Source organism: Arachis hypogaea, chromosome 16, assembly GCF_003086295.3.
Source record: "Arachis hypogaea cultivar Tifrunner chromosome 16, arahy.Tifrunner.gnm2.J5K5, whole genome shotgun sequence".
NCBI lineage: Eukaryota > Viridiplantae > Streptophyta > Magnoliopsida > Fabales > Fabaceae > Arachis > Arachis hypogaea.
In genome coordinates this window covers 7,859,881-7,885,942 of record NC_092051.1, presented here as the reverse complement: position 1 = coordinate 7,885,942, position 26,062 = coordinate 7,859,881, and the positions used below count along the sequence as shown (strand labels likewise).

The following is a 26,062-nucleotide window of genomic DNA, read 5'->3' as shown; positions in this document are numbered from 1 at the left end:
TCTGGACATCCCTGCAACTGCAAGTGTTGGTTGTTTTTGCTTCTACTTTTAAGTCTTTGCGTGAAGTACTAATGAATGAGTTAATGAAACTAACATAAGTGGAAAGGGGTGTATAGTGATATTAATACTTTAAAGTCTTTTTAATAAACTCTCTTCTGCTTCATTTGATTATTAAAGCCTAATATTGTTGAAGTTTACCCCTGCTGCCATCCATGTGCAAACCTTTGATTTGAATTTAAATCTGCACAAACATCAAACATGACACCCATTGGATTCTCGACAATAGTACTATTAAACTTGTGACTAGCCCAATCATGTGTAGTTGTGTACAAAGTTATGCATATCTATTATTATGCTTCTCTGTTTTACTTTTTTTTTTAATTATTTTCTGTGTGGTATGAGAGAGAGATAGAGAGAGAGAGAGAGGGTGTGTGGATGTGTTTGAGTGTGGTGTTAGTGTTGAGAGAGCGTAGCTGTCTGTCTGCTTGCTTGCTTTTCCCTAATTTATGACTAAAAGTGACTTATGAGAGAGAGCAAGTGTGTGTGTATATGTGCAACTGTGCATTGCAAATTGAAACTAGTTGCAAGATAAAGCTTAAATTATCTTTAGATTTAGCTTAAATTATGATTACAAAGTAAACCAAAAGTACTATAGATTAGTCGTATTCTTGTCCTTTAAATTGATGGCTTATATATAATTGTACCATAGACCTAAAGTTGTGGCTTTTGAGCTCTGAAGGATCATGTCCACAATCTAAATTAATAGCTTTCTTTAATTTAATTATTACCTTAATTTTTTCAACATTGTCTTAGATGAAACTAGGCACTCAACTCGAACTAGAAAAAAGATCAGCATATTTAGATGATTTTCACTACATGATTGTATTATCTAAACCTCATTATTGTTTTTCATTTTATCCTAATATTTTACATAATTTTGCTATTAGAGAGAATTCTGATATCTTTAGATTATTATTACTTGTTAAACTCAGCATTACTTGTTATTTATTTGTCAGCAAAATAAATTTGTATCTGTTCAGAGGCTAAATTTTATTCCAATGATTTTTTTAAAATAGAAATGCTTTGACATTATTGATACGGAAGAGGATGATATCTATCAAGCTTGGAGGTTTAGGGCTGCCAAGCGCTTGCGAGGTATGCTCCATGCCATTCGCAAAAAAGGTGCCCGTCCATATTGGATCCCACCAGAAGTTCTTGGTGAATTGATGAGACGTTGGAACACTGATGCCTATAGACAATTACAGGCGAGAAATACAACTGCCAGGAAATCGACTCGAGGTACTTCTCTTCACACTGCAGGAGGCACCACCTTTCCAGAAGCGAGGTTACACTTGGTAAGTTGCTTATAGAATTTGTAATTTATATTTATATTATACAGAATTTGAATATAAATTGATAACATAAATAATATGTATTTGCATGCACTATACATAGAAAGGACACAGTAGATAGCCTGCTTTATAATTCCTACTAATTATTAGATATTAGATTTGGTTGTCCCTAGTGAATCTATTAGAAATGCAAACAAGGTTGTCCCTAATCTAGGCTTAGTGAATCTAGAGTAGTCCCGGGGCCTATGATTCACTTCCTTGGTCACTTAATGCACTTAATGCACTTCATGGGAACCTGTGCTACTTGATTGCTGTTGCTATTTTTAATTCAGTTGTGAAACTTTCAACCACTAAATCAATCATCTAAGAGTAGACATTGTTGCTGTCTTTCTACATGGGTATGGCATTACTACCACATATAGAAGTAAAGAATTTGTTCTTTAGTTCAGTTTTTGTTTAGGTACCAATTGTTTATTCAAGCTATTCCCTTGCATTTTGATTGTTTTTTCTTCCTTTCCCTTTAGTTATCAAAACTTAATACATCTCCTGAAGTTGCATTGATTTTCATGAGGTTTATCATTAGTAGTAAGGTTCTGCACGAATTTCCTTGCTTATTTTATATCCAAATCTTCTGCATATGTAGATATGATTGAATTGGTTATTTGGTTATGCTTTGGTAAGCCTTAATCAATAGAGAGTGAAATCTGTTCTTAATAATGATCTTGATCTAGTTTCTTCTTGAATTGATGCAAACTGCTGAGTTTTATTTTCTGCTTAATCAATTGCTTAGTACAATACATCCCATATTACATGATAATTTGGTTACATTATGTAGAATCATTCGCTTGGAAGACAATCACGTATGGATGAGTTTTTTGAGCACACTCATACTCGCAAAGAGGATAGGACTCAATGGGTTGATGAACACTCCCGAAAGACAAAGGTAACTTACCTTTATTAATTGTAACTATTTTGTTATCTAATTGTTATACATTATTAATACTTATAGTAGTTTATCAATCATTTCTCCTCATTGTAGGATATATTTCAAGAGCGTATGTTTCAGGCTGAGCAAGAGCGGCAGGCTGCTATAGAGGCTGGTGTAATTGATCCACCACCTGTCTCTGAGGAAAGCATATGGATTGAGACAGTGGGTGGAAAACGAAGAGGTAGGGTATATGGCATGGGTGAGGTAAGGGACTCTTCCATGGTGCGGCCTCGAGTTGATGGGCCAACCACGACCACCAGCGCTGATGTTTTGGATCTTAGAGAACGAATCATAATACTCAATAGGAAAGTTGAACAACATGCCGCTAAATATAGAGAGCTTGAAGACCGCTACCAAAGGGAGAAAAGAGAGTGGCAACAGACTGTTGAATCCTTGCGTGAGGATCTCAACACCAGTAACTCACAGATGGATCAATTTAGTCATCAGTTGAGCAGTTTGACTGAGTATGTGAGAGCCATGGGTCCTAGTAGTTCTGGATCACGTGTTCCCCCACCTCCTCCTTTTACTTTCCCAAGCTCTCAAAAAAGCACAGCCCCAGCCCTAGGTAGAAAACTCCCACCTATTCTGCAGCGACCAGGACAACCACAGAGTTCTCAAAGGGAGGATGATTCTGACGATTTTGATGACTCAGATGATTATTTAGACGAGTATGAGTAGGTTATTTAATTACTTTACTTTGAATATTTTATATTATTAGTAGATTGCAATTTAAACGAATATAACTCTAAGTTTAGTTATTTATCTTGTCTTGAGTCTTTATGTTAGAGGGTTATTTATTATTTTGATAAGTTTGTAAACTCCTTATCTAATATTTAGTATAAATTCTATTTTTATATTCAAAAGTTTATTTGTCTTATTATCTAATATTTTGTTTAAATTTTATTTTTATATTTAAAAGTTTATTTGTATTAACGGTTTACTATTTTTCAAATAGAAAAAAAATAAAACATATAACTATTAAAATCGACGGCAAAGTTGTCGCTTTTAAAAGTTAAAATAGACAAATCTAAATAATTAAATCGACGGCAAAGATGTCGATTTTATTCAAGCACATATCGACGGCCTTGGCGTCGATTTTATTAAACATATTATAGACAAAAGTGTTGTTGATTTTATTGAGTTAAATATCGACACAAAGGCTGTCGATTTTATTGAATCAATTATCGACAAAGAGGACGTCGATTTTAAATAATAATATCGACGGCAATGTTGTCGATTTTATTAAGAATGTAAAATTCTCACATCCATATTACAGACGGAACTAACGTCGATTTTATTAAATTATTATCGACGGCCATGAAAGCCGTCGATTTTATTAGCATTTTGAAAAATCGACAAGCTTTATAGCGACCAACTGCGCCGTTTAAGCCGTCGATTTGGCCGTCGATTTTAACGACGTTTCTTGTAGTGAGAAAACGTTGGAGAGAAACATAAGAGATAGATTCTTTAGTTTATATGTTATAGAATCAATCAACATCAATGATAATAAACTAATAATTGATGCAAATATGCAATATATAGATTAATCACCAATGATGCTATTATTGTGTGTTACATAATGATATTTTATGTGAAAATAATATTTAAATTATTAATATATATTATATTAATTAATTACTTTAACTAAATATATTAAATTATCCGACCATTTTCAATTATCATTTTCATGCAAACAAATTTAATAAATAATTACTGAATCATAATTATCACATAATAAAATAAATTTTTGGTAAAACTTTTCCTCGTTACAGCCCTTAGCCCACAGCGAGTTAAGTAAATAAGTAAGTCCAAAGGCCCATAACTTCCACTAGTATTATTTTGGATCCAATGCAAAAAAGCCGAAAAGCAGAGACGACACAACCTTTCGTCTACATGGCAAACTCATCTAATATGAACAGTAAAGGATAATACTCAAATTAATATCTGAAAGATAAGATATTTTTAAATTTTTCTTAATTAAATTAAGATTAATGTATTGTTTTTGTCTTTAACGGTTGGAGTAAGTCTTAAAATTGTTCTTAACGTTTCAATTGTCCTATTTAAGTTCCTAACATTTTAAAATTGATTCAATGTTGTCCTGCCATTAGGAATCCGTTAATAGAATTGATGGCGGGACAAAATTGTGACGATTTTGAAATGTTAGGGATTTAAATAGGACAAAAATCTTGGAGACAAAAATAATACATAGAAATAAATTTTAGTTTTATCTTTCAATAATATCAATTTTTTTACCGTACATAATATTCAATTATTTTTTAATCACACCTAAGTAAATTACACTTAATCACATTACTTCCATTCTAAATATTTTTTTTATAATTTTACACTTAAAGTTATAAATTAATATAAAAATATAAAAAAATTTATTTAGAATGAAAGTAATGTGATTAAGTGTAATTCACTTAGATGTAATTAAAAATAAATGAATATTATGTACAATAAAAAATTGATATTATTAAAGGATCAAATTAAAATTTATTTTTATGTATCGTTTTTGTCCCCAACGTTTTCGTTCTATTTAAGTCCCTAACGTTTCAAAATCGTTTCAATTTTGTCCCGCTGTCAATTCTGTTAACGGATTCCTAACGGTAGGACAACATTTAGCCAATTTTGAAACGTTAGGGACTTAAATAGGACGATTGAAATGTTAGGAACAACTTTATGACTTACTCCAAACGTTTGGGACAAAAACGATACTTTACTCTAAAAATTAATCATTTAAATATTACGAATTAATTATATCTGTCCTTCATTTACTCAACTCACAATTTTTGTCAATAATTAATAATGATAGTATACATGATACATAATATACTCAACCAGACCGTTGACTAAATATGTTTACGAAAATCTATCAATTTAGTTATTATGTCGTATTGGAAATATAGTTTTTGTAATGGGAGAAAATAACTAAATTAATAAATTTTTATAAATATATTTTGTCAATATCCAATTAGACATATTATATATATTATCAATTAATATTTTACAACATTAATTTTTAAAAAAAAATTATTAATAAAACGACTGGAGAATAAATATAATTAATTCATAATCTTTTAAAAGATTAATTTAATTAAAAAAATTTAAAAATAAATTAAAAAAATATTATTTTTCAAGAACTAATTTTATTATTAACAATAAAATAATAAGAAACCTGTAAAGTGTAATATCTGGGTGACCCGAGCATCCAAAGCACTAGAATAAAAAACGGCAACTTTTGCACGCATTGGTGAGGTATCATTTATCATTTATCAGTGTTATGCTATCCACCTTATCTACTTCCACTTGTCATAATATTATTGAGGAAAGTAACACAAGGTTTGAATATCTAGAGTTGAGTCTTCATTTGTAATATAATGCATTTGCTTTAGCTGTTTGTCTTTGTCGAAGTTTTCTAAATAGGACATGAAGTTATGATCTCAAGAAAAGACATGCATATATATGAGAAGTTTATTAGCTTGCATTATGGAATCACATATTTACATAAATAGTTAGCATTGATAATTAAATATTATGGAATATCCGAATAAATTTAGATGACACTCCATTTTTTTTTATGATTACTTGTGATTGGTAAAAGCGTACGAAGTACATAGCCATAGACACCAAAGAAAAGAAAAGTGGCAGCCAGAATTCCAAGAGGAATAGAAAGGTTGAAGAACAAGCGGAAGAGAAAAAGTTGGATAACAGAGTAGATAGGTTATTTTCTACGACTGAACAATACACTAAGATGACGAATAAATCTTAGGTAGCGTTTGTTTTTGAAAACAGGACGCAACAAATATTTAAAACGTGTTTGGAAGCAAGAGACACAAAACACATTGTTTTTAATATACTATTTTATATTTTTGTATCCACTCCTTTACGAAAGACAACCATGGACACATGATTTAAAAAGGTAGACACGGATTTTTTTATCAAAATTTTTTTTCTTTCTATCAGTAGATATTTTTTATTATTCTACTATTATCTCTTCTTATTTTTTCTAATTTTAGCTTCTTCTTTACATCATAGTTCTTCGTTTTTTTCAGATATTCTCTTTTTTGGTTGAATTTCTTACTTGACTGGGATAATTAATTTATTCTTTTTTATCGTTCATTTTCTTCTTTATGGTATGCTGTATTAATGGAGACTTAATTCACTTTTCTGCTTTATGTTACTTTATTTATGCTTAATTTTGTTAATTTAATATCATTTTTATCTTATTGGTTTATAGACCAATTTTTCTTGTAATTTTTTGTACTCCTACATACTCTTATTTTTTATTAAATTAATTTGTATTTGATGTAAAAAATTTGGAATTACATGACTATTTTATTCATTTCGTATAATATCTTAGTTTTGTCCATGTCTATCCAAACATAATACAGGACATTAGTGTTTTATCCATTGTATCCAAATACAATACAAAAAAAATAATTTTTAGTATCTCTATTCTATTATCTCTGTCTTAGTATCATATCCTATCCTATCTTCAAAAACAAACGCAGCCCTAATTATTTTCTATATTAATTAGTTCTGAACAACTTCACTACCATTGGAGATAGGTAACTACTAACAACTGCCATTTTATTTTATTTTTTGATGGTTAACATAAGCTCAAACTGAGCATAGTAGTCCAAAACTGCCATTTGATTCTTAATGGTTAACTAACTATATATGATCTTAATGGTTATTAATGTTAACAACTGTGTATTTAGTTGAAAGTAATGGTAATGGATTTTAGTTGGCTAAATTTGTGCTTGAGGCCTGAAGAATAAAAAAGAATTAATGTTTATAATATTAAAAAAAATTAAATTTTTTAATAAAAATACAAATATATCTTTCATTATTTATTTATTTATACTCCTTTTAAATTTTTGGTCATTTTTCTAATTATTTATTTTTCTTATTTATATGATCTTTCATCCTTTCTTCCTCGCCAACTGAACCTGCCAAGTTCACCATGCTGGCAGAGTCTTTGGAGTCAGCAACATCATCAAGTTCTTCTAGGTCCTTACTTATATTTTACATTACAACAACAACAACAATAATGCATTTACTTTTTTCTCATAATTTTAACATTTTTTTATTGTTGTTTCCGTGTCCAAGAGGACAAGTAGAAGATAATATTATTATGTCTCCAATTGCCTAATTTTTAATGTTCCTTCAAACTATAACAGTGACATAACACATACATACATAATTTATTCCACACTATGCCTTAATACCAAATTAAATAACAGTGGTGTATATATGTTTTTGAATAAGATAAAAAGTATTTCTACAATAAATATTAATTAGACAAATAGTAGTCTTCTATAGATAGTACTTATGTGCCTAAAAAATAAATCATTTGGACAATTTTTCTTATCTTATTATCTCAACTAAGTGTGTGTTTGGATTACAGTTTGCAAACGGGAGTTTGCATAGAATTGATTTTGCAAACTTGATTTTGATCAAAAGTAAGTTTGTGTTAAAGTGATTTATGTTTGGTAATTTTTGTATCAAAATGGATTATAGTAAAATAAATATTGTTTGGCTTATACCATTCAAAATCACTTCTAGATAAAAAATTACTAAAATGGACATCAACTTAATTTTTTTATATTATTCTATTATTTTAATTTAGATATTTAAATAGATCTTATTAGTTAATTTTATAATAAAATTAATATCTACTTACTAAAATAAAAATAACATATAAAAATAGATAAAATATATTTTTAAATAAAAATAAAAAATATAAATTTTAGATATATATATATATAATCAAATATGTTACATTTTTTAAATATTAAATGTTACTTTAGTATTTTTTATATCGTACTCTTATTCTAGTACTCTCAATAATCTTATTCTTAATATTAATTTGGAAGCCAACGTTTATAATTTTATTATTATCTATGATTAATTTTTTATTTAATTTATCTTTTTTAATGGAATCATAATCTATATTATAAAAATTACACTAAAACATAGTATATGAGAATTACAATTATAAAAGAGAGTACTGAAAATAATAAAAAAAATTAAATATTTACTTTATAGTGATTGAAACAAATTTAAAAGTTTTTGATGATCTTTTTATATAATATATTTTTAGTATTTTTAGTACTCTTTTTTTAGTATGTTATAATTTTTTACTATTATTATTATTTATAGTTAATTTTTTATTTAATTTACTTTATCTAATAGAATCAATAAATTATATTATAAAAAGATAATAACAAACATAATATACAAAAATCACAATTATAAAAGTGTATAATGTCAAACAAACAATTGAAAAAAATAAAAATAATAAATAATAGAAAAATAGAACTCATATAAATAGAAATAACAAGAATTTTATAAATAATACAATAACATATATGAAGGATAAAGTTGGTAAAAGGTAAATAAAAGGTTAGTATCTATGGCCAAAAGCGCGTTAAGAAAACGCAGAAGCTAAAAATAGTTGCTTATTGTAAACGTGGTTTTGGCAGCAAAATCACTTCTGCGTTCAAGAGAAAAAAAATTTGCCAAACCAAAAGTTGAAGCTTTCAAGAAACTTAAACGTTCTTCCCTTCCAACGGGTTTCCCAAACACACCCCAAGGCGTTACGTTACAATGCCTCAAATTAATTATTTCATATCATTTTTAACTACATAATATTTTAGCTTGTGGTGGTAGTGGTGGGCCTTAATTCTCAAAATTGTAAAATAATTTGCAGGAATTATCGGAGACTCAAAGAATCGATACAATAATAAACATAGTTTGTATATTAGATTTCTGTTGTATCCAATGAGAAAAAAAAATCACATAAATGGAAAAATTTAAATATTTATGATGATGACTAAAATTTTAAGAGGAATAAAAATTATTGATATAAAGATTATAAAAAAAATTTAAAAAATAATTAAGGATCTAAGATTTGAGTCATACACTCATACAAACCCCACTGTTTATGTAAAATAAACATTTTCTACTTAAATCACACTTATCAGCAATTCATCGGCAGCTTGATGTGATGGAGTGTTTCCGCCAATTACATTAGTCTCTTAAAATTTGTGATTGGTTAACTTTTTAACACGAGTGAAATAGATAAATAAATAAAAACAAACATCATTAGCATCCAATGCCGTTATGCCTTCCACCAACCCGTGGCGTGACCGCGTGAGACATTAATTCATCTTTGGCGAAGACTTTGGATTTTAAAACTTATAATTCATTGACTTGGCTGCTATAAAGACTCTGAGTCTCTCACTGCATATTTGCATTCTCATCTTCTCCATACTGTCTCATATTTTCTTAGATAACCATCATGGCTGAATCATTCATCTTCAGCATTGCTGAATCACTCGCAACGAAGATTGCTTCTCTTGCATATGAAGAAGCGTCTCGGGTGGTTGGTGTCTACGATGATCTCCAAGACTTGAAAAGCAGTCTCTCATATGTGAAAGCTGTGCTGTTGGATGCTGAGCAGAAGCAGGAGCACAACCACGAACTGCGGGAGTGGCTGAAGCAGATCAAACTCATCTTCTATGATGCTGAGAACGTGCTTGATCAAGTTCACTGTGAAACACTGCGCAAGCAAGTCATCAGAGACTATGGCACTCCCAAGGACAAGGTAGGCCACTTCTTCTCGAGCTCTAATCCACTTGTGTTTCGTTATAAGCTTGCTCTTCAGATCAAAGATATTAGGAAGAGATTAGACAGAGTCGCGGCTGATAGAGATAAGTTTGGGCTTCAAGTAATTGATGTTGATAGGCGAGTTGTGCATAAGAGGGAAATGACTTACTCCCATGTTGTTGAGTCTGATGTCATAGGACGTTCTCATGATAAAGAAAAGATTGTAAAGCTCTTGATGGAACCGTGTCTTGACAACAATGGTGACTCCAAACATATCTCTGTCATTCCCATTGTGGGAATTGGAGGTTTGGGAAAAATCACTCTTGCTAAGCTTGTCTTCAACGACAAAAGGATAAGAGAGTCTTTTCCGATGAAAATGTGGGTGTGTGTGCCTGATGACTTTGATATCAAGCAATTGATTATTAAAATCATCAATGCTGTTACTGTTAGTGGTGCTAATTCTGCTGATGCTCTGGTGGCCCAACAAACTTTGAGAGTGTGTGTAGTTCAAGTATTACTTTGTTACAAACATTCCATTCCCATGGGAATTAAAGATACCCAAGGGGAAGGTGGGAATTGAAATGATGGTATTTTGATTCCCTGGAATCAAACTTATTTAGGAATAGCTTTTCAAACTTTGAACCAAACATGGGAATATGATATTCCCATCTTAAAATTCCTAAGAATTATTTATAATTCCTCCAACCACACACACCCTGAGAGACATGGACATTGAACAATTGCAGTATCTTCTTAGAAATAAGCTAACTGGTCAAAAGTTCTTGCTTGTCTTGGATGATGTATGGAGTGAAGATCGTGCCAAATGGATTGAACTTAGAAGTCTCATCAGAATCGGTGGTGATGGAAGTAAAATTGTAGTGACAACACGTAGTCATTCTATTGCTTCTATGATGGGTACTGTTCCTTCTCACGATTTAGAATGCCTTTCTTTGGAAGATTCCTTATCTTTGTTCGTTAAATGGGCTTTTAAAGAAGGAGAAGAGGAAAAGCACCCCAATTTAATCACAATCGGAAAAGAAATTGTGAGGAAGTGTAAAGGAGTTCCTTTGGCAATAAGAACATTGGCAAGTTTACTATTTTCAAAATATGACATAAATGTTTGGGAATCAGTGAGAGATGATGAGATTTGGAATTTACCACAGAAAAAGGGTGACATCTTACCTGCACTAAAATTAAGTTATGATCAAATGCCATCCTATTTGAGAAAATGTTTTGCTATGTTCTCACTTTTTCCGAAGGATTTTGAATTTCAGACTGGTGACGTTCTTTCACTTTGGAGTGCACTAGGTTTGCTTCGATCATCAAGCAAAAATGAAACTTCACAAAATGTTGTAAACCGATATTTGAGTGAATTGATTTCAAGATCTTTTCTTGAAAATGTTAGCGACTTAGGCACATCCTATTACTTTAATATACATGATTTAGTGCATGATCTTGCACTATATGTTGCAAAAGATGAATGCCTAGTAATTAGTTCTGATAGTCAAAGTATTCCAAAAAATGTTCTCCATCTGTCTTTTATTGAATTTGATTTGTTTCTCGAATCCTTCAAACCAAATTTGTTAGGTGTGAGAACTATTGTAGGTATAGGAGCCAATAATGAAGATTTGTTCCCTACATGGGTATTAAGTTGCAAATACTTGAGATTTTTGGATCTGGGTGATTCCACATTTGAGATTCTACCTCGATCAATCAGCAAGTTGAAACATTTAAGATATCTTTCACTTGGGAATAACAGAAGAATAAAGAAACTCCCTGCTTCTATTTGCAACCTCCAAAATTTGGAAGAGTTGAATCTTCGTGGCTATGTGGAGCTTCAAACTTTGCCAGAAAAATTAAGAAACTTGATCAATCTGCAAAGAATGTCGATAACCACAAAGCAATCTGTCTTGCCAGAGAGTGATATTGCAAACTTGTGTTCCCTTGAATCTCTAGACATTTATGGTTGTGACAACCTGGAATCCCCGTTTGTAGGGGTAAAGTTGCCTTCCCTTCGATTTTTGCGGGTTATGAGGTGCAAGAATTTGAAATCTTTGCCACTTGACACACACCATTTTCCTCAATTAGAGGAATTCATTGTCGATGAATGTGATAATTTTGAATTGTCCGATGTACATGAGGACATGAACTCTGCCTTGAGGTTGAAGAAACTTTTCTTTTGCATGATGGTGAACTTCCCTCGTTCTCTCCACGGATATGCAAACACATTACAAACTTTGGTGTTTTTAAGGTGCTACGAGCTAAAGGAGCTTCCTGAATGGCTGTTAAATATGACTTCTTTGAAATTTCTTCATATCTGGGGTTGTCCAAGGTTGTTGTCTCTCCCTGAAGGCATCCACCATCTTAAAGCCCTTGAAGTTTTGCGTATCGAAGGTTGCCGTAAATTGTACAAAAAGTACCGGCCACATGTTGGAGAATATTGGCACCAAATATCCCATATCAAGCATATTCAAATCTTCCAATAGCCGGAGATGGTGGATTGATCTCTAGTTGGAGAGGATTGTTATGACAACCACGAGACCACGACTGATGTTTATGAAGTATCTTTCATTTTTCCAGTGTGCATAATGTATGATGTTCTTGTTTCATTTTGGACTGTGTCTTTGATGATTAACAGCGTCAGTTTGTTGCTTTCATAATAATTGTGGTACTTTCTCTATCAGATTGTAATTCAATAAATTTTATTTAACTTCTTGTCTCGGTTGAATTTCTCTACAATCTCAATGAGGCACATACATATATGAGAAATCAATTAGCTTGTTGAAGCATATATTTGGGTAAATAGTTAGGATTAGTATTTAAAAATTATGAAATTAATGAATAAATTTGGTGTTCACTCCATTTTATTTGATGATCACTTGTAATTTATAAAGTTAATGGTGATAAGCTTACGCATAATTTGATAAGTCGATTTTACACATTTAAATGTGCTGCTATATATGTTTTTCCTTTTTTGGCCTATTGACAGTGCTGAAATTAGAAAGATCAAAAAACAAGAAGAAAAGAAAAGTTGTGAAGAACAGAGGAGATAGCTTCTTTTGTTTGTATGTTATAGAATGAATCCGCAATGATGCTATTATCAGTGTGCATTACTGCTTTGGATTTGTGCATCTGTTACTTTCCTCTCCTCATAGTAAAATATATTCTTGGAAAAACTTTTCCTCATTGTCATTATTTATCGATGTTCTATCTTAAAATTTTTCAATTCATAAAATCTCGAGCATAAAAATAAGAATAAGATGACTTAGAACTTTATTAATAACAAAATTAAATAATTTAGATACAAAAAATATATATACATTCTAATAGTTACAAAAAAAGTGAATTATTTTTATTTATATTTTAAGTTAGTAAACTGTAAACACTAATTTATAAAATATTAGTCAAAAACAAAATTTTGGATAAAAAATAGTATGGTTAAATTATTTACTTTACATAGAGTTAAAAAAAACCTACACCTCAATAATAATATAAGGTAGAAAACATACCCTAATATGAATCGTCACTACTTATAAAACTACTTTCCATAATATATAATGTTCTTGTTTGGTTTTGGACTGTCTTTCACGATGGATGATTTTTTCAATTTTTATTTGTTGCTTTCTGACTGTAATAATTGAGGTACTTTCTCTATATCATATTTGTAATATAATACATTCGATTTACCTGTTTGTCTTTGTTGAAATTTTCTAATTAAATAGGACATGAAGTTATGATCTCAAGGAAGGACATACATATATGAGAAGTTTATTATTAGATTGCGTTGTTGAATCACATATTTGCATAAATAGTTATCATTGATAATGAAATATTTTGGATTATCTGAATAAATTTAGATGGTAGGCACTCCATTTTATTTGATGATCGAAGTACAGCTACAGGCACCCAAAAAAGAAAAGAAAAGTGGCAGCCAGAATTCCAAGAGGAACAGAAAGATCGAAGTTATTTGCTAGGTTGCAGAATTCATCAAAACTGAATATACATTGAGATGATGAATAAAGACATCTCGTAATTCTATTCTATGTTAGTTGAAGTTATTAAACAACTTAACCACCATTGGAGATAGGTAACTAGTAGCGACTGCAGGTTTACACTTTTACTGTTGCATGCACCACATGTTTTCTCGGTTCTCGTCCTTTAAGTCCATTCCTACTACTCAGTCACCGCTGTTTATTAATCCCAATGTTGATCTTTTTCCTAGTGATGATTTTACAGATTCTATCTCGAGTGACCCTCCACAGCCTCCTGTTCTTCTGCCTTCTCCATCTCCCAATGATTCCAGACCGGACGATGATCCTGCTCCTACCGCCATACCTCCTCCTCCCGCTCGTTCTTCTAGGGTAAGGAATCCACCTCCTCATCTTCTTGATTACCACTTCTTTTCTACTATCCTTCATCAAAATGAACCTAAGTCATTCAGAGAAGCCTCCTCAAACCCGAATTGGCAACAAGCAATGCAGGAGGAAATATAGGCACTTGAAAAGGCACACACTTGGGATTTGGTTGATCCTCCCTGATCAGGAAGTTGTTGGCAGTAGATGGGTATACAAGATCAAGACTCGCTCTAATGGCTCTATTGACCGTTATAAGGCCCGCTTGGTTGCTCAAGGTTGTACGCAAGAGTATGGTATTGATTATGAAGAGACTTTTGCTCCTGTCACTCGTCTTACATCTGTTAGAGCTCTTCTTGCCATTGCCGCGGTTAAAAAATGGTCTCTCAGTCAGATGGATGTGAAGAATGTGTTTCTTAGTGGGGATTTAAAAAAGAAAGTCTATATGAAACCACCTCCAAGATATCCTTGTCCTTCTAATAAGGTTTGTCTCCTTCGCAAGGCATTTTATGGACTTAAGCAAGCTCCTCGTGAATGGTTTGACAAGTTCAGCACTACCATATGCAGTCTTGGTTTTACTTCTAGCCCTCATGAGAATGCCCTCTTCATTCGTACAAGCAACATGGAGTTGTTCTTCTACTTTTGTATGTTGATGACATGATCATTACTGGGGATGATGTTGATGGTATCTCTAATCTCAAGGCCTCACTTCACCGTACCTTTGAGATGAAAGATCTTGGTTCTCTCAGCTATTTTCTTGGTCTCGAGGTCATCTCCACCGATGATGGCATCTATCTCTCTCAGGCTAAGTATGCTTCAGATCTTTTTGCTCGCGCTGGGATTACAGATAGTCGCACTGAGTCTACTCCTCTTGAGCCTAATGTTCGATTTACCCCTATGGATGGCACTATTTTGGATAATCCGACTCTCTATCGCAGTTAGTTGGCGGTCTCGTCTACTTGACTGTCACCCGACCAGACATCGCCTATCCGGTTCATGTACTTAGCCAGTTCTTGTCAGCTCCTCGTACTACTCACTATGCGGCAGTTCTTTGCATTCTTCGCTACATCAAAGGCACTCTATTTCATGGCCTTTATTTTTCTGCCCACTCCTCTTTGTCTCTTCAAGCTTACTCCGATGCTGATTGGGCTGGTGATCCCACTGATCGTCGTTCTACTACTGGTTACTGTTTTTTTTGGCGACGCTCTCATTTCTTGGCGTGCTAAAAAGCAAACGTTCACTGCTCGCTCAAGCACAGAAGCTGAGTACCGTGCTCTCGCTGACACCACTGTTGAAGTTATCTCGGTTCGTTGGCTTTTCGAAGATCTAGGTGCTCTTCAGTCGTCCCCTACTGATGTTTTTTGTGATAACCGCAGTGCTATTCAGATCGCCCATAATGATGTGTTTCATGAACGCACCATACACATTGAGATTGATTGTTACTTTGTTCGGCAACGTATCCTTATTGATGCTGTTCATCTCATTGCTATTGGAACACTAGATCAGACTGCTGATATCTTTACGAAAGCTCATCACCCGATTCGTTTCCAGACTTTGTTATCAAAATTCAAGTTGGTATCCTTAGCTCCCACTTGAGTTTGAGGGGGGATGTTAGAGAATCATTAGAATCAATTAGTATCGTCTATATTTATATAGTATATCTGTATATTAATTGTAAGATTCTATGACTTTATTACTCTGATTCATTTAGCACCTATAAATACCCCTTATATATTGTACATTTGATCACACTCAATAATACACTTTTCAGATTACTCTCTCAGTCTCTTGTTTCTAACATTTGTGATGCACTTATAGGTGACATTGCACAAAGCTATCTGTCTAAATTGAGATATGAACTCAGGGTGGGAATTCTTAGGAATGAGGGCCAACAAGGTTTGGTTGATGTTTTTAATTTCCAAGGGATTTCTCCAAAGGATTTCAATGTATTGACAAAAAGAATCCTTCACCGTCTCCCAATTTTCTTTATAGAACAAAGCTTGGAAACCATCTTTCCCCGGGGATTTGAAAGATCTAATATTAAAAAGGGTTGTCTTAATATCAATTCTGCTGGGAAAAGCTTTTAGATCCTTCTTCATGCTGTCTTCAACAGGGGAGTAGGTCATGCCAGTCACCAAGTCTGTATTTTGATATTGTTCTTCTGAATAAAGGTTCTTGAAAAACTCAATAACCATAGCTTTAAGTTCTTCGAGATTGTCACACCAATTTCCATTGTTCCTTCTCAATTGAGGATGCGATTCCTTTTCCTTTTAATATTCATTTCTATACCAGAAATAAAATAACATACTAAAATTTCATAAAACAATAAACTGAGTTTACCGATTTAATCAAATAAAAAATGACATGCTCTTTTCCATCTAATTTCTTCCTCTCCCTCGACACGGGAGACCTGGTTCGTATTTCTTTCTTTCTTTCAAAAACAATTGAAAAAGCTTCTCTCCAGTTTCTTTCTTTTGTTTTTGTATTTAATTTGTGAGCCCCACTTAATTGAAAACCCACCAACAACAATATCCCAAATTAATTATTTCATATAATTTTCAACTACATAATAATTTAACTTGTGGTGGTGGTGGACCTTAATTCTCAAAATTGTAAAATAATTTGCAGGAATTATCGTAGACTCAAAGTCGATACAATAATAAACATAGTTTGTATATTAGATTTCTGTTGTACCTAAGGAGAGAAAAAAAAAAAGGAAAATCACATAAATAGGAAAATTAAATATTTATGAAGATGACTAACATTTTAAGAGGAATAAAAATCATTGATATAAATATTATAAAAAAGAAATTAAAAAATAGTTAAGGATCTCAGATTTGAGTCATACACTCATACAAACCTCACTGTTTATATAAAATAAACATTTTCTACTTAAATCACACTTATCAGCAATTCATCGGCAGCTTCATGTGATGGAGTGTTTCCGCCAATTACATTAGTCTCTTAAAATTTGTGATTGGTTAACTTTTTAACACGAGTGAAATAGATAAATAAATAAAAACAAACATCATTAGCATCCAATGTTGTTATGCCGTCCACCAACCCGTGGCGTCAGACATTAATTCATCTTTGGCGAAGACTTTGGATTTTAAATCTTGACTTATAATTCATAGACTTCGCTGCTATAAAGACTCTCAGTCTCTCACTGCATACTTGCATTTTCATCTTCTCCATACTCTCTCATATTTTCTTAGATAATCATCATGGCTGAATCATTCATCTTCAGCATTGCTGAATCACTGGCAACGAAGATAGCTTCTCGTGCATATGAAGAAGCGTCTCAGGTTGTTGGTGTCTACGATGATCTCCAAGAGTTGAAAAGCAGTCTCTCATATGTGAAAGCTGTGCTGTTGGATGCTGAGCAGAAGCAGGAGCAGAACCACCAACTGCGGGAGTGGCTGAAGCAGATCAAACTCATCTTCAATGATGCTGAGAATGTGCTTGATCAAGTTGACTGTGAAACACTGCGCAACCAAGTCATCAGAGACTATGGCACTCCCAAGGACAAGGTAGGCCGCTTCTTCTCGAGTTCTAATCCACTTGTGTTTCGTTATAAGCTTGCTCTTCAGATCAAAGATATTAGGAAGAGATTAGACAGAGTAGCAGCTGATAGGGATAAGTTTGGGCTTCAAGTAATTGATGTTGATAGGCGAGTTGTGCATAGGAGGGAAATGACTTACTCCCATGTTGTTGAGTCTGATGTCATAGGACGTGCTCATGATAAAGAAAAGATTGTAAAGCTCTTGATGGAACCGAGTCTTGACAACAATGGTGACTCCAAACATATCTCTGTCATTCCCATTGTGGGAATTGGAGGTTTGGGAAAAACCACTCTTGCTAAGCTTGTCTTCAACGACGAAAGGATAAGAGAGTCTTTTCCGATGAAAATGTGGGTGTGTGTGTCTGATGACTTTGATATCAAGCAATTGATTATTAAAATCATCAATGCTGTTACTGTTAGTGGTGCTAATTCTGCTGATGCTCTGGTGGCCCAACAAACCTTGAGAGACATGGACATTGAACAATTGCAATATCTTCTTAGAAATAAGCTAACTGGTCAAAAGTTCTTGCTTGTCTTGGATGATGTATGGAGTGAAGATCGTGCCAAATGGGTTGAACTTAGAAGTCTCATCAGAATCGGTGGTGATGGAAGTAAAATTGTAGTGACAACACGTAGTCATTCTATTGCTTCTATGATGGGTACTGTTCCTTCTCACGATTTAGAATGCCTTTCTTTGGAAGATTCCTTATCTTTGTTCGTTAAATGGGCTTTTAAAGAAGGAGAAGAGGAAAAGCACCCCAATTTAGTCACAATTGGAAAAGAAATTGTGAGGAAGTGTAGAGGAGTTCCTTTGGCAATAAGAACATTGGCAAGTTTACTATTTTCAAAATATGACATAAATGTTTGGGAATCACTTAGAGATGATGAGATTTGGAATTTACCACAGAAAAAGGATGACATCTTACCTGCACTAAAATTAAGTTATGATCAAATGCCATCCTATTTGAGGAAATGTTTTTCTATGTTCTCACTTTTTCCAAAGGATTTTGATTTTCAGACTCGTCATGTTCTTTCACTTTGGAGTGCACTAGATTTGCTTCCATCACCAAGCAAAAATGAAACTTCATTCGATGTTGCAAATCGATATTTAAGTGAATTAATTTCGAGATCTTTTCTTGAAAATGTTTGTGACTTAGGCACACACTATTACTTTAATATACATGATTTAGTGCATGATCTTGCACTATATGTTGCAAAAGATGAATGCCTAGTAATTAGTTCTGAGAGTCAAAATATACCAAAAAATGTTCTCCATATATCGTTTTTTGAATTTGATATGTTTCTCAAATCCTTCAAACCAAGTTTGTTAGGTGTGAGAACCATTGCAGTTCCAACTGAAGAACATATAGGTATAGGAGACAATAATGAAGATTTGTTCCCTACATGGGTGTTAAATTGCAAATACTTGCGATATTTGGATCTGGCTGATTCTACATTTGAGATTCTACCTCGATCAATCAGCAAGTTGAAACATTTAAGATATCTTTCACTCAGGGATAACGGAAGAGTAAAGAAACTCCCTGCGTCTATTTGCAACCTCCAAAATTTGGAAGAGTTGAATCTTAGTGGTTGTGTGGAGCTCCAAACTTTGCCAGAAAAGTTACGAAACTTGATCAATCTGCGAAGAATATCAATAACCACAAAGCAATTCGTCTTGCCAGAGGATGACCTTGCAAATTTGTGTTTGCTTGAACGTTTACATATTTATGAATGTGACAACCTGGAATCCCCGTTTGTAGGGGTAAAGTTGCCTACCCTTCGATTTTTGTGGATTACGAGGTGTAAGAATTTGAAGTCTTTGCCACTTGACAAACACCATTTTCCTCAATTAGAGCAATTCGTTGTCGATGAATGTGTAAAGTTTGAATTGTCAGATGGACACGAGGACATGAACTCTGTCTTGAGGTTGAAGGCACTTTTCTTTTGCATGGTGGTGAACTTCCCTCGTTCTCTCCACGGATATGCAAACACATTACAAACTTTGGTATTTTTAAGGTGCTATGAATTGGAGGCGCTTCCTGAATGGCTGTTGAACATGACTTCTTTGAAATTTCTTCATATCTGGAGTTGTCCAAGGTTGTTGTCGCTCCCTAGTGGCATCCACTGTCTTAAAGCCCTTGAAGTTTTGCGAATCGAACGTTGCCCTAGATTGTACAGAAAGTACCAACCACATGTTGGAGAGTATTGGCACCAAATATCCCACATCAAGCATATTCAAATCTTGCAATAGCCGGAGATGGTGGATTGATCTCTAGTGGAAGAGGATTGCTATACAACCATGAGTCCATGACGGATGTTTATGAAGTATCTTTCATTTTTTCCAGTTCCCATAATGTATGATGTTCTTGTTTCATTTTGGACTATGTCTTTGATGATTATCACAGTTTCTGTGTGTTGCTTTCATAATAATTGTGGTACTTTATCAGATTGTAATTCAATAAATTTTATTTAACTTCTTGTCTCGGTTGAATTTCTCTACAATCTCAATGAGGCACATACATAGGTGAGAAATCAATTAGCTTGTTGAAGCATATATTTGAGTAAATAGTTAGGATTAGTAGGTAAATATTATGAAATTAATGAATAAATTTGGTGTTCACTCCATTTTATTTGATGATCACTTGTAATTTATAAAGCTAATGGTGATAAGCTTACTGCTTACACATAATTTGATAAGTCGATTGTACACATTTAAGTGTGCTGCTATATATATGTTTTGCCTTTTTTGGCCTATTGACAGTGCTGAAATTAGAAAAATCAAAAAACAAGAGAAGAAAAGTTGGAAGAACAGAGGAGATAGCTTCTTTTGTTTGTATGTTATAGAATGAATCACCAATGATGCTCTTGGGAAAACTTTTTCTCATTGTCATTATTTATCGATGTTCTATCTTAAAATTTTTCAATTCATAAAATTTCGAGCATAAAAATAAGAATAAGATGACTTAGAACTTTATTAATAACAAAATTAAATAATTTAGATACAAAAAATATATATACGTTCTAATAGTTACAAAAAAAGTGAATTATTTTTATTTATATTTTAAGTTAGTAAACTGTAAACACTAATTTATAAAATATTAGTCAAAAACAAAATTTTGGATAAAAAATAGTATGGTTAAATTATTTATTTTACATAGAGTAAAAAAAAAACCTACACCTCAATAATAATATAAGGTAGAAAACATACCCTAATATGAATCGTCACTACTTATAAAACTACTTTCCATAATATATAATGTTCTTGTTTTGTTTTGGACTGTCTTTCACGATGGATGATTTTTTCAATTTTTATTTGTTGCTTTCTGACTGTAATAATTGAGGTACTTTCTCTATATCATATTTGTAATATAATACATTCGATTTAACTGTTTGTCTTTGTTGAAATTTTCTAAATAGGACATGAAGTTATGATCTCAAGGAAGGACATACATATATGAGAAGTTTATTATTAGATTGCGTTGTTGAATCACATATTTGCATAAATAGTTATCATTGATAATGAAATATTTTGGATTATCTGAATAAATTTAGATGGTAGGCACTCCATTTTATTTGATGATCGAAGTACAACTACAGGCACCAAAGAAAAGAAAAGAAAAGTGGCAGCCAGAATTCCAAGAGGAACAGAAAGATCGAAGTTATTTGCTAGGTTTCAGAATTCATGAAAACTGAATATACATTGAGATGATGAATAAAGACATCTCGTAATTCTATTCTATGTTAGTTGAAGTTATTAAACAACTTAACCACCATTGGAGATAGGTAACTAGTAGCAACTGCAGTTTTACACTTTTACTGTTGAAGCTAAGCTAACTATGATCTTAATTCTTAATGGTTATTAATATTAACAACTGTGTATTTAGTTGCAATTAATATTACACGATGTGACAAGACACCAATCTTATCTAATTAAATGGAAAAGTCTGATATGTTAACTAGAAGGACAGCCACAAAGACTCCCTAGCATCAACACATACATTACCAGCCTTATTCTGATCTCCATTATTGCTATCTCTATTCTTTCTGATTCTGTGATAAGTGATAACCATGGCTGAATCATTCATCTTCAGCATCGCTGAATCACTCGCTGCCAAGCTTGCTTCTCGTGCATACCAAGAAGCGTCTCGGCTGGTTGGTGTCTACGATGACCTCCAAGAATTGAAAAGCAGTCTCTCATATGTGAAAGCTGTGCTGTTGGATGCTGAGCAGAAGCAGGAGCACAACCACGAACTGCGGGAGTGGCTGAAGCAGATCAAACTCATCTTCTATGATGCTGAGAACTTTCTTGATGAAGTTGACTGTGAAACACTGAGCAAGCAAGTCGTCAGAGACTACGGCACTCCCAAGGACAAGGTAGGTCGCTTCTTCTCGAGTTCTAATCCACTTGTCTTTCGCTATAAGCTTGGTCATCAGATCAAAGAGATTAAGAAGAGATTAGACAGAGTTGCGGCCGATAGGAATAAGTTTGGGCTTCAAGTAATTGATGTTGATAGGCGAGCTGTTCATAGAAGGGAGATGACTTACTCCCATGTTGTTGAGTCTAAGGTCGTAGGGAGGGAACATGATAAAGAAATGATCATGAAGCTCCTGATGGAACCGAGTCTTGACGACAACGGTGGCTCTAAACATATCTCTGTTATTCCCATTGTGGGAATCGGAGGCTTGGGAAAGACCACTCTTGCTAGGCTCGTCTACAGTAATAAGAGGGTAACTGAGTCTTTCCCATTGAAAATGTGGGTGAGTGTTCCTGATGATTTTAATGTTAGATCATTGATTATCAAAATCATCAATTCTCCTAGCGACTTTGCTTCTTCTACTGATGCTCCTGCGGGCCAACAAAACTTAAGAGACTTAGAGATTGAGCAATTGCAACATCGTCTAAGAAACATGCTTGAGGATCAAAAGTTCCTGCTGGTCTTGGATGACGTATGGAATGAAGATCGTGTTAAATGGGTTGAGCTGCAAGATCTCATTTCAGTGGGTGCTCAAGGAAGCAAAGTAATAGTCACAACACGTAGCCAGTCCATCGCTTCCATGATGGGTACTGTTGCCTGCTCGCACAATTTAGAAAGTCTTTCTCCCGAGGATTCATTGCGATTGTTTGTTAGATGGGCTTTTAAAGAAGGCGAAGAGGAAAAATATCCAGAATTGATAAGGATTGGAAGAGAAATCGTAGAGAAGTGCAAAGGAGTTCCTTTAGCTGTGAGAACATTGGGAAGCTCACTATTTTCCAAACACGAGACACAAGAGTGGGAAGCACTGAGAGACAAGGAGATTTGGGATTTGCCGCAAAAAGAGGATGATATCTTACCTGCATTAAAATTAAGCTATGATGAAATGCCATCCCATTTGAGGCAATGTTTTGCTTTGCTCTCCCTTTATCCAAAGAATCATGCATTTATTTCTTTAGACGTTGCTTCACTTTGGGGGGCAGCAGGTTTGCTTTCATTGCAAAGCCAAGATAAATCGATGGTAGACATTGCACACCAATATTTGAGAGACTTAATGGCAAGATCTTTTCTCCATGACGTTTTTGATTGTGGTTCTTTTTATTTTTTTTTAATACATGATTTAGTGCATGATCTTGCAGTATATGTTGCAAAAGATGTGTGCCAATTGGTCAGTTCAAACACTCAGGATATATCAGAAAACGTCCTGCATTTGTCTTTTGTTGAGAATGGTTTGCGTTGCAATTCCATCAAGCCAAGCTTACAAGGTGCAAGAAGCATTCTGTTTCCAGTTAACGAAGTGGGAGCCAGTGAAGCTTTCTTGAATGCATGGGTGTCAAACTGCAAATACCTGCGATATTTGGATTTAAGTGATTCTACATGTGAGACTTTGCCTCAGTCAATTAGTAAGTTGAAACATTTAAGATCTATTTCTCTTTGTAATAATACAAGAATAAAGAGGCTCCCTAGTTCTATTTGCAAGCTCCAAAATTTGCAAGTTTTGCGTCTTGATGGGTGTTCAAATCTGGAAACTTTACCGAAAAAGTTAAGAAAGTTGATCAGCCTGCAAAGATTGGAGATAACCACAAAGCAATCTATCTTGCCAGAGAGTGACATTGCAAAGTTGAATCGTCTTGAATATTTATGCGTCCAAGATTGTGATAATTTGGAGTCCTTGTTTGTTGAGACAAGATTGCCTACACTTCGAACTTTGCAAGTTAGTGGCTGTGCGAATCTAAAGTCTTTGCCACTTGATACTCACCATTTTCCTCAGTTAGAAACTTTGGTAATCCCCGGTATTGCCAATGAAGATTGGCTTGATAGATCGGAGGATACTAATGCTGTCTTGAGGTTAAAATCTATTTATTTTTATGGAATGGTAACATTGCCTCATTCTCTCCAACAATATGCAAGCACGTTACAAACTTTGGTGATTGCATGCTTCTACGAGCTGGAGGTACTACCCGAATGGCTGTGGAATCTGAGTTCTTTGAAATCTCTTTATATCTCTGAATGTCCGAAATTGAAGTCTCTTCCCAGTGATATCCACCGACTAACTAGTCTCCAAGTTTTGGGAATCATAAAGTGCCGTGAGTTATATAGAAAATACGAGCCACAAGTTGGAGAGTGCTGGCCCATGATATCTCACATCAAGCATACTTACATTAGGGACACATGGGAGTAGCTAATGGAAGATGAAGAAGATTGGAGTCAAACTTCCTTCTGTTTCTTCATCAGTTTCCATAATGTACACTGTTGTGCTTGTTTTGTTTCGAACTATATGTCTTTAGTGGTTTTGCTAGTTTCTGTATGTTCTTTTGTAATTCAAAATGGTAATTCATGAAGTCTGATTTAGTGTTGTCTCTAATGAAATTCTCTGACATTATCTAAGTTGCTGAAACATACTTGAGTAAATACTTAGCACTGGTAATTGAAATTGTGGAACCATGAATTGGATAACCCACAATCTTAAGTACACAACACACCCACACATTCTTCACACACTTACCACATTTTTTCCTTGTTTGCAACCGATAGGGTTTAAACCTGAGACCTTTAAAGTGAGAAATGGGAAATATGCCATGTGAGCTAAAGCTCATTGGCAATAGCATTTTATTTGGTGTGATGATCACCAGGTGAGTAGGTGCATCGCAAAAGCATAGCAAAATATTGATTAGATATAAAATATAGCTTCTTTTGACTTCGAACTATATGTCTTTAGATATAATAATTGATGCAAATATGCAATATATAGATTAGTCACCAATAATGATATTATATCTATGTTACATAATGATGTTTTATGTGAAAATAATATTTAAAATATTATTATATATTATATTAATTAATTTAATTAAATATATTGAACTATCTAATCATTTTTAATTATTATCTTCAAACAAACAAATTTAGTAAATAATTACTAAATCATAATTATCTCTTTCAGTCTTTCCTCTCTTCAAAGTAAAATAAATTTTTAGTAAAACTTTTCCTCATTAGAGGCTGAGCCCACAGAGAGTTAAGGAAAAAAGAAAGTGTAAAGGCCCATGACTTACACTAGTATTATTATGGATCCAATGCATAAAACCAAAAAGATTGGTACAATGAATTGAGAGACATAGAGCTGTTAATGCCATGACCTAAAAAAAAAAAAAAGTGGTGTTATTGTAATCTATGGAGTGTCAATTTACTTCGCATGAATTGAGAATATTGTTCGAAAATACAACATAGTAGTAGCATAAAAATTTAATGGTAGAAATTAGAATGAAAAGAGATCATTTACATAGTATTTTACTAGTCAATTTTGTTAAACTACATTTTAAACCGATTATTCCAAAATTAACTGAATTGTTTTAGACATTAAAGTTTAAACTAATGAAATTTGGTCACTTCTAGACTGCCAAAAAAAAAAAAGAGTAACTTCCAGTTTTGTGTTAACTAATTAATAAATTTACTTTTTTTTTTCTTAATTAAATTACTAATATTCAATTCCTATTATCACTTACTAAAGAATTGGATTAACACATGCATCCCAATCTTTTCTTCAATGTCTTATGGGTGGCAACAAACAATTCACATGCAATAATTAAAAAGAGATAGTAATATGGGGTTGGGGAACCTAAGAAAATTCCAAATAAGAGAGAGAGAGAGAGAGAGAGAGAGAGAGGGAGAGGGTGAGACAAGAAAAGATAGATAGAAGGGTGATAATGCATGTCTAGCAA

At 33.3% G+C, this 26,062-nt stretch overlaps 4 protein-coding genes across 4 annotated transcripts; all 4 read left to right on the top strand.

Annotated features, from left to right (window-relative positions):
• Positions 1 to 2,213: 2,213 nt before the first annotated feature.
• On the top strand, positions 2,214 to 3,129 carry LOC112755349 (uncharacterized). Its single transcript, XM_025803382.2, has 2 exons — positions 2,214 to 2,295; positions 2,392 to 3,129. The coding sequence occupies exons 1-2, from the start codon at positions 2,215 to 2,217 to the stop codon at positions 3,016 to 3,018; spliced, it is 708 nt and encodes a 235-aa protein (XP_025659167.1). The 5' UTR covers position 2,214; the 3' UTR covers positions 3,019 to 3,129.
• A 6,461-nt stretch (positions 3,130 to 9,590) lies between these two features.
• On the top strand, positions 9,591 to 12,746 carry LOC112755350 (disease resistance protein RGA2). The gene is made up of 2 exons (XM_025803383.3): positions 9,591 to 10,455; positions 10,679 to 12,746. The coding sequence occupies exons 1-2, from the start codon at positions 9,650 to 9,652 to the stop codon at positions 12,441 to 12,443; spliced, it is 2,571 nt and encodes an 856-aa protein (XP_025659168.1). The 5' UTR covers positions 9,591 to 9,649; the 3' UTR covers positions 12,444 to 12,746.
• Positions 12,747 to 16,083: 3,337 nt separating this feature from the next.
• On the top strand, positions 16,084 to 20,344 carry LOC112758511 (disease resistance protein RGA2-like). The gene has a single exon (XM_025807208.3). It carries the CDS (start codon positions 17,534 to 17,536, stop codon positions 20,120 to 20,122), a length of 2,589 nt encoding a protein of 862 aa, XP_025662993.1. The 5' UTR covers positions 16,084 to 17,533; the 3' UTR covers positions 20,123 to 20,344.
• A 1,443-nt stretch (positions 20,345 to 21,787) lies between these two features.
• Positions 21,788 to 24,708, top strand: LOC112758466 (putative disease resistance protein RGA1). The gene has a single exon (XM_025807154.3). The coding sequence runs from the start codon at positions 21,940 to 21,942 to the stop codon at positions 24,523 to 24,525; it is 2,586 nt and encodes an 861-aa protein (XP_025662939.1). The 5' UTR covers positions 21,788 to 21,939; the 3' UTR covers positions 24,526 to 24,708.
• Positions 24,709 to 26,062: the final 1,354 nt, after the last annotated feature.

Bases quoted from the DNA above. Each gene is read 5' to 3' on its own strand.
- LOC112755349 (XM_025803382.2), top strand. From the start codon at position 2,215: ATGGATGAGTTTTTTGAGCACACTCATACTCGCAAAGAGGATAGGACT. The intron at 2,296-2,391 runs GTAACTTACCTT...TCCTCATTGTAG, and splicing joins AACACTCCCGAAAGACAAAG to GATATATTTCAAGAGCGTAT.
- LOC112755350 (XM_025803383.3), top strand. From the start codon at position 9,650: ATGGCTGAATCATTCATCTTCAGCATTGCTGAATCACTCGCAACGAAG. The intron at 10,456-10,678 runs GTGTGTAGTTCA...ACACACCCTGAG, and splicing joins GCCCAACAAACTTTGAGAGT to AGACATGGACATTGAACAAT.
- LOC112758511 (XM_025807208.3), top strand. From the start codon at position 17,534: ATGGCTGAATCATTCATCTTCAGCATTGCTGAATCACTGGCAACGAAG.
- LOC112758466 (XM_025807154.3), top strand. From the start codon at position 21,940: ATGGCTGAATCATTCATCTTCAGCATCGCTGAATCACTCGCTGCCAAG.